The sequence below is a fragment of the Oncorhynchus mykiss genome, chromosome 18 (genome assembly GCF_057628025.1).
Source record: "Oncorhynchus mykiss isolate SJ-2025 chromosome 18, ASM5762802v1, whole genome shotgun sequence".
NCBI classification, from domain to species: domain Eukaryota; kingdom Metazoa; phylum Chordata; class Actinopteri; order Salmoniformes; family Salmonidae; genus Oncorhynchus; species Oncorhynchus mykiss.
In genome coordinates this window covers 21037146-21049865 of record NC_143039.1, presented here as the reverse complement: position 1 = coordinate 21049865, position 12720 = coordinate 21037146, and the positions used below count along the sequence as shown (strand labels likewise).

The following is a 12720-nucleotide window of genomic DNA, read 5'->3' as shown; positions in this document are numbered from 1 at the left end:
ATTGTACAGGTCCTGACATAGGATCACGGACCTATCTGGAGATGGTTGTTAGCTGCTCACACAAAGTCCATGGATTCATTTAAAGGGGGACTAGAAGCTCCTGGTAGCAGCGGAAGGACCCAGAGTCGGAGGGGGAAGTGGAGGGGGGAAGGGGATTGGGTCAGTGTGGGTCAAGTGCCAGTAGACAGACACAGGACTAATGGGCTTTATAGAGAGCTTTGGCTATAATCTGGGTGACTACTTGTCTCCCCCCCCCTCCTCCCCATAACCCTGGTGTTGCAATGCCATGCTCTACCAACTGATCCACACGGGACCTACATATTCCTCTCCCTCCCCTCCTGTCTCATCCCTCTTCTCTCCTCCTCCTCCCACTTCCTGCTGTTTCCCTATCCCTGCCCCCTCTCTCTCCCTGCCTGCTCTCTCTCTCTCTCTCTCTCTCTCTCTCTCCCTGCCCGCCTCCTCTCTCTCTCTCTCCCTGCCTGCCTCCTCTCTCTCTCTCTCCCTGCCTGCCTCCTCTCTCTCTCTCTCTCCCTGCCTGCCTCCTCTCTCTCTCTCTCTCTCTCTCTCTCTCTCTCCCTGCCTCCTCTCTCTCTCTCTCTCTCTCTCCCTGCCTCCTCCTCTCTCTCTCTCCCTGCCTCCTCTCTCTCTCTCTCTCTCTCTCTCTCTCTCTCCCTGCCTGCCTGCCTCTCTCGCTCCCTGCCTGCCTGCCTCCTCTCTCTCTCTCTCTCTCTCTCCCTGCCTGCCTCCTCTCTCTCCTCCACCATGCATGGTACATTAACACAGAAGGACAAAGGGGACTGAGAATAACCAAGCCTGCTATGGTCTTTTCCTTGTCAGCACTTTGAGTGCACGTGAAGACACACACACATCTTCAAACACACACACACACACACACATATTCAAACACACACACACCTCAAAAAAAGTGAGCCACCCCTCTGCGGTGGAGCCAGGCATTAATCTCTCAGCACCGCTGACAGCTGATGGTTTCCCAGGCCCGCCTCTGGCTACACATCTCTGACCACAAAGAGCTTGTAAAGCTGTAACTAGGACCCATTAGGAGAAGAGAGAACAAATGCAGACCAGATGAGGATCCTCATCGGATGTTGTGTCCTCATCATTCCCCTGGTAATGCCCCAGCCCCATGTTGACAAAAATATATCTTAATGGCAAATATTGTCTGTACCGAAAATTACAAACCCAAGCTGGAGTTTCCTCTCTCTTCCAACCGCTTCTTGGCTCCCCAGCTCGTCATCATTATGAAGGCTCCTGTACTCGTTACTACCTAATCACTGTGGATTTGAAGGGCCAAGACTCCACTAGAGAGAGGAAGCCCATGGGTCTCTGCTAGAATAGGTCCTTGCTAAGGACGCAGCTCACCACAGATCCAATCAGTGGCTATGGGCGTGGCTTAGCTGCATAGAAGTTAAGGTTAGTGTTGATTATAGGGGTGGAGCTTAGGTCCTTCTAGAGGATCCATTCTAATGCCACGGTGGTGGTGCACCATGCCAACAGAGGGAGTTTCCCTGTAAAATTGCTTCCAGTGTGTCAGAATGTGCTCTGGGTCGTTAGTAAATTCAGAGTGTTTCAATCTCGGGAGCGTATAGAGTGCACGCTGGACGCTCTGGCCGAGGAGAAAGGTTGATCCGAGCGTTCTGTAGCTGGCTAGCTACTTCCAGAGATAAATGAGAGAACACCTCACTCTGACCATTTTACTCGCCCTAGCAGAGCTGGTTAGGCTGTTTTCATGTTATCTAGAGCGTTGGTGACTAACTGTGATTCTGGCAACAATTGAATTATGTTTTTTTGCCAACGTTTACTGACACCGGTAATATTCAACAGGTGTTGCACATTTGTAAATTCATCCGTTTTTAATCTGCTCTAGCCAGAGTGAATTTACGAACGCACCCTTAGTCTCCCTCGCCTCCAGTCTGGTTTGCATAGCCACAAAGTCAGATTCCACAGCCACATTCTGCCTTGCAAATGACCTCATTACTTTCTTAAAGAGACACCACACACTTTGATAAAAGATATCGCTTCTTCTTCTGCAAATGTTGATCAGTACAATAAAATAATATGTTCTAACAGTTGCCAATAAAATAAGTCCTAAATGGAAAGGATTTGCTTATCATCTGTAGCCCCATAATATCAGCTACAACAAGCTCAATGCACACAATCCTGTTGAATATTATGCATTCACCTGTATTGTGAATAGACCTAGGCTACATCTTGATTCACCCGGTTTATCAATGCAGATTTACCATTCAAATAAATTACCATTATGTTGTTTGGTACTTAGATTAGTAAAAACTAAGTCCAACTGATTGCATAACAGTAGCTGAGTTTATCTGTCTGGATCAAGTGCCATTCTGGGAATTTGTCTAATACGCCTTCTTTCTGTTGTTGTCGTGATACTAGCCAGTCTGTTATGTAATGGCCCTGAACCCCACTAAGACATACAGCTGAAACCACTTCCTCGCCTGTTCATCCCTTGGTGTCGGATGATATTCTATACTGACGCCACTGGGTGAGGAGGGCATTTTGCTTCGTTTATAATGTTGGTTCAGCGTAACACTCATATTACAGAGTAGTATGTGACGTCATACCGCCAGTCTATGCGTGATGTGGTATGTTCTGATCAATATGCTATGAAGGGTTCAACAGTGGGTCAACTTACTAGGTTCTGTGGAAGTGGGCTTGGGCCTCCTCAGCCTGAGATGGAGGGAGAGACACTTGGTTGGAGGCCTCCTCTCTCTCTCTGTGAGGTTAGCCCGTAGGGGAGGCCTGCTCTCTCTGTCTGTGAGGTTAGCCCGGAGGGGAGGCCTGCTCTCTCTGTCTGTGAGGTTAGCCCGGAGGGGAGGCCTGCTCTCTCTGTCTGTGAGGTTAGCCCGGAGGGGAGGTCTGCTCTCTCTGTCTGTGAGGTTAGCCCGTAGGGGAGGCCTGCTAAAGGAAAACCGTTTCTCCTGTGTGGCCTGGGTCACTGAAGCCACAGCGGAGAGGGGGTGTCTCGGGGACCCTGTGGATGCACCTCTGGCCCCTGACATCAAGGGGCGGTCGGGAGGGTCGTCACTATCTGGGCTCTGGCTTCGGTGGCCTGCTGGGACAGGGACACTTCCCCTGGGGCCCGTCCCTGGTGAACCACTAGTCCTCTTGATCTGTTTCTGCAGTGATCCTGAACTTCCCTTCCCCTCCTTCTGAAAGCACACCAGGTAGGACTATTAGTCACAGGGGTTAACCTAACAGAAATTCCCCTAGAAATGATTACAATCAACTAGAAAAAGAAATCATAAATGAAAACATATGAGCCTGCAAATGCACCTACACTAACCAGTTAGTTCTCATATAGTTCACTACAGTTTGTTTTCAACTGCCACACTTTACAAGACTCTATACTATAGACTCTATACTATTCTATAGACCAAGCCACTCTGGGCTGTTATCCTGTTGCAAGATATGGAGCTACCAGCTCAGCTGAATCAGGACTATCTGTATAGGGTGGAAGTTAAGCAACTTGGCTGTTCACTGTTGTCATTTCACTGTGAGGAATAGACCTAGCAACACTGAGTTAGCCAACACTAACAATGCTTGAAAAAGCTAGCCAACGCTCAACCTAGCTAGCTAACAAGTATGGTTACGACCAATAACTATGTACCAGACTAGTAAGTATAAGCAATTGTTTCCCACTAGACATATATTTATGTGAGTCCTGAGGCCAGTCAACTGTATGTGTCCCAAATGGCATCCTATTAACTATAGTGCACTATCTAGGGAAGAGGGTCCCACTTGAGACACAGCTATAGTCCTACCTCTGTGTTTTGTGGAGGAGATCCATTCATCCCAGAGTCATGTCTCCTCCATGTTGAGTCTCCTGGGGAGACAGAGAGCCTGTCGTCCGTCTTTGAGGAACTGTCCACCTCTCTTTCTGGAGATGGTTCTGATGCAGAATCCTGCTCCGACTGCACTGGGCTGCATCTCACAGACATTTGGGAATCTCCTGAGGGAGATGTAAAACAGAAAATGAATACTAAAATATATGCCGTTTAGCAGACACTTTTATCCAAAGTGACTTTGATAAACGTTTTCGTATGGGTGGCCTCAGCGGGAACCGAAACAACGAAACACAACAGTTCCATTTTGACCCTTGTTGAAGAGACAGTAGCCTGCTTGCCTACATGTATGACATGACAGCGATAGCCACAGGAGTTGGCTAAAGCACACAGCTAAATGTTGCGTCTCCTGAACGAGAAAGAGTTAAAAGAAAAGCAGTCTGAAGGAAAGAGATTGTTTACTGCAGGCATTTTTAACAAGGCCATAAAGTTAAGCATTTGTTTATCCAACCAGGAAAATGGTCAGGCTTGCCAACACAATATAGAAGAAGAGAGAATGCAGGGGGAGGTTTGGTTAGACACAGCAACACCTGCTACATGTTAACCCCACTGCTCATGCTTCAATAGGGCCACCATTGTTCCTGTTCCCAATAAAGCTAAGGTAACTGAGCTAAACGGCTATCACTCACTACCGACATCATGAAGTGCTTTGAGAGACTAGTGAAGGATCAGATCACCTCCACCCTACCTGACACCCTAGACCCACTCCAATTTGCTTACCGCCCCAACAGGTCCACAGACGACGCAATCACACTGCCCACTGCCCTAACCCATCTGGACAAGAGGAATACCTATGTAAGAATGCTGTTCATCGAATACAGCTCAGCATTTAACACCATAGTAACTGGGTCTCGACCCCGCCCTGTGTAACTGCATCCTGGACTTTCTGACGGGCCACCCCCAGGTGGTGAGGGTAGGAAACAACATTGCCACCCCGCTGATCCTCAACACTGGGGCCCCACAAGGGTGCGTTCACAGCCCTCTCCTGTACTCCCTGTTCACCCATGACTGGGTGGCCAAACACTACAGTGGTAGGCTTGATTACCAACAACGACGAGACGACCTACAGGGAGGAGGTGAGGGCCCTCGGAGTGTGGTGTCAGGAAAATAACCTCACACTCAACGTCAACAGGAGATGGAAAAAAAAGGAGATGATCGTGGACTTCAGTAAACAGCAGAGGGAGCAGCCCCCTATCCACATCAACAGGACAGTAGTGGAGAAGGTGGAAAGTTTTAAGTTCCTTGGCGTACAAATAAATTTGGCTTGTCACAAACTTCTACAGATGCATAATCGAGACCATCACCGCCTGGTACGGCAACTGCTCCGCCCACAACCGTAAAGCTCTCCAGAGGGTAGTGAGGTCTGCACGACGCATTACCGGGGGCAAACTACCTGCCCTCCAGGACACCTACACCATCCGATGTCACAGGAAGGCCAAAATGATCATTAAAGACAACAACCACCCGAGCCACTGCCTGTTCACTCCGATATCATCCAGAAGGCGAGGTCAGTGCAGGTGCATCAAAGTTGGGACCGAGAGACTGAAAAACAGCTTCTATCTCAAGGCCATCAGACTGTTAAACAGCCATCACTAACATTGAGTGATCCCAGCTTTGATGCACCTGTACTGACCTCGCCTTCTGGATGATAGCGGGGTGAACAGGCAGTGGCTTGGGTGGTTGATGTCCTTGATGATCTTTATGGCCTTCCTGTAACATCGGGTGGTGTAGGTGTCCTGGAGGGCAGGTAGTTTGCCCCCGGTGATGCGTTGTGCAGACCTCACTACCCTCTGGAGAGCCTTACGGTTGTGGGCGGAGCAGTTGCCGTACCAGGCGGTGATACAGCCCGCCAGGATGCTCTCGATTGTGCATCTGTAGAAGTTTGTGAGTGCTTTTGGTGACAAACCGAATTTCTTCAGCCTCCTGAGGTTGAAGAGGCGCTGCTGCGCCTTCTTCACGATGCTGTCTGTGTGAGTGGACCAATTCAGTTTGTCTGTGATGTGTATGCCGAGGAACTTAAAACTTGCTACCCTCTCCACTACTGTTCCATCGATGTGGATAGGGGGGTGTTCCCTCTGCTGTTTCCTGAAGTCCACAATCATCTCCTTAGTTTTGTTGACGTTGAGTGTGAGGTTATTTTCCTGACACCACACTCCGAGGGCCCTCACCTCCTCCCTGTAGGCCGTCTCGTCGTTGTTACCCTACATTTGTCATCTCATATGTATATACTGTACTCTATACCATCTCCTTCATCTTGCCTATGTCCTATTCTTATTAATTCCTTTACACTTGCGTGTATAAGGTAGTTGTTGTGAAATTGTTAGATTACTTGTTAGATACTACTGCACTGTCGGCACTAGAAGCACAATCATTTCGCTACACTCGCATTAACACCTGCTAACCATGTGTAAGTGACCAATAAAATTTGATTTGAAACTGCAACAAAACACTTAACGAGTTAAACTCCTGATTACACAAGTATGTTTGACCCTTAATTGGTTAAGACAATGTAGATATAAGCACCCTCCAACTGCTGTGGATCTACAGCCTAGACTGAGCACCGAGATTTAAGACAAATGTTTTTAGACAAATAATAAATGTTTCACAAAAATAGCATAGCATCCACAAGTGTAGATTTTCTTCATCAGGCCTCCCTAAGCTGAGCACATTGTCTAGGAATTGTTTTGGACTGTGTGAGAAAGATTGAACGGTAAGCTAGGATTCCACCCCAATGAACTCTCTCTCTCTGTGTGGTGTGTGGTGTGTGTGTGACACTGACCACTGAACTCTGCACGGCGCGTCTTGAGCAGTGGCGACACACACCCAGTCTCTTGATTCTTGTCCCGACACAGTGTGTCTGATGCCCTCTTAGGGCGCCATCTAGTGGAGGACAACGGTACAATCAGTTCAAATGATTCCAAGCATAGATTTCTATGGTTGGTGTCACTTCTAGTTCTGACAGAGTGACAGATACCAGAACAAGTGTGAACCGAACAAGCAGAATCAGAAGTCAATTCACATTTAAAAAATCAACTACGTTCTAATTCCTAGACGTAAAGTTATCAGTTTTTCAGTTATCAATCTATTACATTGTAATTTTATTTTACATTTATCCATATCGACTTACAGGAGCAATTAGGGTTAAGTGCCTTGCTCAAGGGCACATTGGCAGATTTTTCACGTAGTCAGCTCTAGGATTCAAAACAGCAACCTTTCGGATACTGGCCCAACGCTCTTAACCGCTAGGCTACATGCCGCCCTGATGTCATACCCATTTTTGAAGCAGGGAGGAGAGGCTGCTGGGAGTCTTTGTTCAGCTTTGTGTGTTGATGATGATGTCACAGGGCTTGATTGGATGTGAGGTGTTCTGGACGGTGGATGATGTTCTGGGGTCTGAGCTGGTCTCTGGAAGCCTGTTGACTGGCTGGAGGTCCATTTGTCCGATTGGCCAGGTCCAAGACGCGCTTCACAGACATCCCTCAGAAGTAGCCGGTTAGGAGTGCTGCAAACAAGCAAACAATGACCAAAGTCTCAGCAAAGTCTATCTAACATCTCAGGAACTACATCAATAACATATACAGTTGAAGTCAGAAGTTTACATACACTTAGGTTGGAGTCATTAAAACTCATTTTTCAACCACTCCACACATTTCTTGTTAACAAACGTTAACAAACGTTATAGTTTTGGCAAGTCGGTAAGAACATCTAATTTGTCCATGACACAAGTAATTTTTCCAACAATTGTTTACACACAGATTATTTAATTTATAATTCACTGTATCACAATTCCAGTGGGTCAGAAGTTTATATACACTAAGTTGACTGCCTTTAAACAGCTTGGAAAATTCCTGACTTTAGAAGCTTCTAATAGGTGAATTGACATCATTTGAGTCAATTGGAGGTGTACTTGTGGATGTATTTCAAGGCCTACCTTCAAACTCAGTGCCTCTTTGCTTGACATCATGTGAAAAATAAATAAATCAGCCAAGACCTCAGAAAAAAAAGTGTAGACCGCCACAAGTCTGGTTCATCCTTGGGTGCAATTGTACAAACAATAGTACGCAAGTATAAGCACCATGGGACCACGCAGCCGTCATACTGCTCAGGAAGGAGACGCATTCTGTCTCCTAGAGATGAGCGTACTTTGGTGCGAAACGTGCAAATCAATCCCAGAACAACAGCAAAGGACAGCAAAGGACCTTGCTGGAGGAAGCAGGTACAAAACTATCTATATCCACAGTAAAACAAGTCCTATATCGACATAACCCGAAAGGCCACTTAGCAAGGAAGAGGCCACTGCTCCAAAACCGCCATAACAAAGCCAGACTACGGTTTGCAACTACACATAGGGACAAAGATTGTACTTTTTGGAGAAATGTCCTCTGGTCTGATGAAACAAAAATAGAACCGTTTGGCCATAATGACCATTCATTATGTTAGGAGGAAAAAGGGGGAGGCTTGCAAGCTGAAGAACACCATCCCAAACGTGAAGCACGGGGGTGGCAGCATAATTTTGTGGGGGTGCTTTGCTGCACGAGGGACTGGTGCACTTCACAAAATAGGTGGCATCATGATGCCAGAAAATTATGTGGCTATATTGAAGCAACATCTCAAGACAGGAAGTTAAAGCTTGGTCGCAAATGGGTCTTCCAAATGGACAATGACCCCAAGCATTCTTTCAAAGTTGTGGCAAAATGCCTTAAGGACAACAAAGTCAAGGTATTGGAGTGGCCATCACAAAGCCCTGACCTCAATCCCATAGAAAATTTGTGGGAAGAACTGAAAAAGCGTGTGCGAGCATGGAGGCCTACAAACCGGACTCAGTTACACAAGCTCTGTCAGGAGGAATGAGACAAAATTCACCCAAGTTATTGTGGGAAACTTGTGGAAGGCTACCCGAAACATTTGACCCAAGTTAAACAATTTAAAGGCAATGCTACCAAATACTAATTGAGTGTATGTAAACTTCTGACCCACTGGGAATGTGATGAAAGAAATAAAAGCTGATATAAGTCATTCTCTCTACTATTATTCTGACATTTCACATTCTTAAAATAAAGTGGTGATCCTAACTTACCTAAAACAGGGAATTTTTACTAGGATTAAATGTCAGGAATTGTAAAAACTGAGTTTAAATGTATTTGGCTAAGGTGTATGACTTCAACATTAACGGTATTAATATGTATTTGGCTAAGGTGACTTCAACATTAACGGTAATGTCATCTGTATAATATAACCTGCACTTGTTTTGTCATCATGATTTCCAGCTATACACACTGTACTAGACATTTTGACCAGGTACATTTAACTGGTTGATGAGCACCATCTACTGAAAACAGTAAGCACTGCAGATATCCATGACCACTGCATCCTGGCAACAAAATAACCAACAAAAACAAGGCACTGCAGATATCCATGACCACTGCATCCTGGCAACAAAATAACCAACAAAAACCAGGCACGAGGCGAAAGCGTAGAAAAGTGGTGGAGAGAGTGTCATTGTTGACACGTTACGCTCCCAACGGGGTCAAGAGGTGACTCAAGTAAGTCATCTAGGAGAGATAATTGACATTCTTAATCCAGCAACACTGTCCAAATAAGCTCTGGTCAGCCTCCCGGGTGACGCAGTGGTTAAGGGCGCTGTACTGCAGCGCCAGCTGTGCCACCAGAGACTCTGGGTTCGCGCCCAGGCTCTGTCGTAATCGGCCGCGACCGGGAGGTCCGTGGGACGACGCACAATTGGCCTAGCGTCGTCCGGGTTAGGGAGGGGTTGGCCGGTAGGGATATCCTTGTCTCATCGGGCACCAGCGACTCTTGTGGCGGGCCGGGCGCAGTGCGCGCTAACCAAGGTTGCCAGGTGCACAGTGTTTCCGGGTTGGATGCGCGCTGTGTTAAGAAGCAGTGCGGCTTGGTTGGGTTGTGTATCGGAGGACGCATGACTTTCAACCTTCGTCTCTCCCGAGCCCGTACGGGAGTTGTAGCGATGAGGCAAGATAGTAGCTACTAAACAATTGGATACCATGAAATTGGGGAGAAAATGGGGTAAAAATGAAATTAAATGAAAAAAATGAAAAAATAAGCTATGGTCCAGTGTGTCACGTCACTTATTGATGCTGTTCATTAATCTCAGCAGCATGAACGCTATGGACCAGAGCCATGTACAGATCATGTCTATACATACCTCTGTTTCCCTGCTCTGGGGATGTGTCCATTCAGAGAGCCAACCTGTTCAGGCCTTTTTCCATTTGAAGAGCCATTGCACCAGCTTGTCTGAAATGACACAGTGTTGTTTCAGCATAACTATTAACCCATAGGATACATAGTACATTGACCTACAGCTTTTAAAGTGTCTTGAGAGTGATCGGTTTAAATTAGAGAAGAGTCTTGGGTTGGGTCGCAAATGGCACCCTATTCCAGAGGAGGCTGGTAGGAGGCACTATGGGAGAATGGGCTCCTTGCAATGGCTGGAATGAAATTAATAGAACGAGTCAAATGTGGTTTTCATATGTTTGATACCGTTCCATTAATTCCATTCCAGCCATTAAAATGAGCCCATCCTCCTATAGCTCCTCCCACCAGCCTCCTCTGCCATTGTCCCAGTTGTGCACTAGCCACCCTGTGGGTTTTGGTCCAAAGTAGTGCATTGATTATATAGGAAATAGGGTGCCATTTCAAAATCAAATCAAATTTTATTCGGCACATGCGCCGAATACAACAGGTGTAGGTAAACCTTACAGTGAAATGCTTACTTACAAGCCCCTAACCAACAATGCAGTTTAAAAAATATGAATAAGAAATAAAAAGGAACAAGTAATCAAAGAGCAGCAATAAAATAACAATAGTGAGACTATATACAGGGGGTACCGGTACAGAGTCAATGTGCGGGGGCACCGGTTGGTCAAGGTAATTGAGGTAATATGTACATGTAGGTAGAGTTATTTGGGCAGCACTTTGGGAGGTTTCATTTTATACAGTATTTTATTAGGAACACCTAATATTGAGTTGCACCCTCTTTTGCCCTCAGAACAGCCTCAATTGGTTGAGACATGGACTCTACAAGGTGTCATATGTGTTCCACAGGGATGCTGGCCCGTGTTGTCCTTTGGGTGGTGGACCATTCTTGATACACACGGGACACTGTTGAGCTGGAAAAACCCAGCAGCGTTGCAGTTCGACACTCAAACCAGTGCGCCTGGCATCTAGTACCATACCCCATTCAAAGGCACTTAAATCTTCTGTCTTGCCCATTCACCCTCTGAATGGCACACACACAATCCATGTCATAATTGTCTCAAGGCTTAAAAATCCTTCTTTAACCCGTTTCATCTCTTTCATCTACACTGAAGTGGATTTAACAAGTGACATCAATAAGGTATTATAGCTTTCAACTGGATTCACACGGTCAGTCTGTCATGGAAAGAGCAAGTGTTCCTAATGTTTTGGACACCCAGTGTATACCTTCTAGCTATGCCGATCTCACTTATCACCATGAGCAAATATAAGCACAACATTCATTCACAAATAATGAGTCACCGTGTGAAAATGCAGTTCACATGTCCACTTCAAATGGAAATGATAAGGGATACCTCGAATGGGCTGGAGGTATCCCGGAGACGTGAGAGAGGGGACTGCATGTGCATGTTGTCAGCTTCTGATGGCTGTTTTCGCTTGGGGATTTTGAAGGGAACTGCCATCTGAAATGAATAATTACTGTATTACGGACCTGCTTGTTGCTAACTATGTTGTAGCTCTGGTCCAGGCCGTTAGTCCGTCCACTAACGTTACTAGACCAGAACTAGCTATTTTCCAACACCTCCTAATCAAGTTAACAACAATGCACAGGTTATGTTCAGAAATATGTGACACAGTTAGCTAGCTACCTGTAATATTAAAAGCCTTGTTAGCCAACATAGCTAGCTAAGTTAGCTAACAAGCCAACTTACTTAACTGTCAAGGGTGCTGAATCAGACGGAAAGATGGCTAACGAACGAAAACAAGAAGCATTGTAAAGACGCCATTACGTTGTAATTTGCAACCAATTAAATGTTATCATATTGGCTAGCAAGCAAGGGATGACTGCTTCTAGTAAAATGCTACATCAATCTAGCAGCAAGAAGCCATCAACAACAGAGGCGCCTCTAGCGTTAACAGGAAATTGTTGAAAGCATGTTTACGCGCAACCTGTTTGCACTCTTAAAGCGCAAAATAGGTTTGGTCGGTTTATTACTAGACCTAAAATTGGTGTATCATGTGTAGGCAAAGGTAATTAAGCCACACAATCATTATTTATGGCTCCGCTCTGGTGATACATAAGCGGTTTATGAATTGCAAATGTATACAATGCACAATCAAATACAGTAGTAGTGGGACGGCGTAATGCTATGGTTGCGCAGTGCAAGACTTCCGTATCTAGCTATCTACTGTAAATAACGTCACAACAAATAGCTTTCTATCACATTTAGTAACTACTAGACAATTTAGCACCTAGAATGTGTTGTATACGAAAGGCTAAGAAGAAATTGATAAAATCTGGATTTATTTGTGCGATCGACCGTTGGTGTTGAAATAACCACGTACCATTAGCTACCAGTTAAACAGACGCTGTTGCTAGCAGCTAGCTAGCTTTGTGTTAGATCTAGGCTAGCTAGCTAATTATCAAAATCATTAGGCCTGCTTTTGTTTTCATCTGATATGGATGGACATGAGAAACTAGCTAACTTCATCAAATTAATATTTTTTTGCTTTCAAATAACTTCAAATATTATTTGGTCTTCTGAGAGGTATTCAAAATATAGTCAAATATTATTTGGTTTTCTGAGACCAGTGTCAATCA

The 12720-nt window shown here is 45.6% G+C and overlaps 1 protein-coding gene across 3 annotated transcripts in view; it reads right to left on the bottom strand.

Moving 5' to 3' along the window:
- LOC110495498 (uncharacterized) overlaps positions 1-12415 on the bottom strand; it is a 28839-nt gene extending 16424 nt beyond the window's left edge. Inside the window, exons 1-7 of one of the 3 annotated variants that reach the window (XM_090207710.1) lie at positions 11831-12415; positions 11474-11581; positions 10069-10157; positions 7159-7389; positions 6667-6767; positions 3807-3994; positions 2678-3194 (exon numbers count right to left, since the gene is read on the bottom strand). In XM_090207710.1, coding sequence (XP_090063836.1) covers positions 2678-3194; positions 3807-3994; positions 6667-6767; positions 7159-7389; positions 10069-10157; positions 11474-11581 — 1234 coding nt within the window. In that variant the 5' untranslated portion in view covers positions 11831-12415. The remainder of the gene's footprint in view (positions 1-2677; positions 3195-3806; positions 3995-6666; positions 6768-7158; positions 7390-10068; positions 10158-11473; positions 11582-11830) is intronic. The other 2 variants (XM_090207712.1, XM_090207711.1) reach the window with 2 other exon arrangements.
- Between the last annotated feature and the right edge of the window lie 305 nt (positions 12416-12720).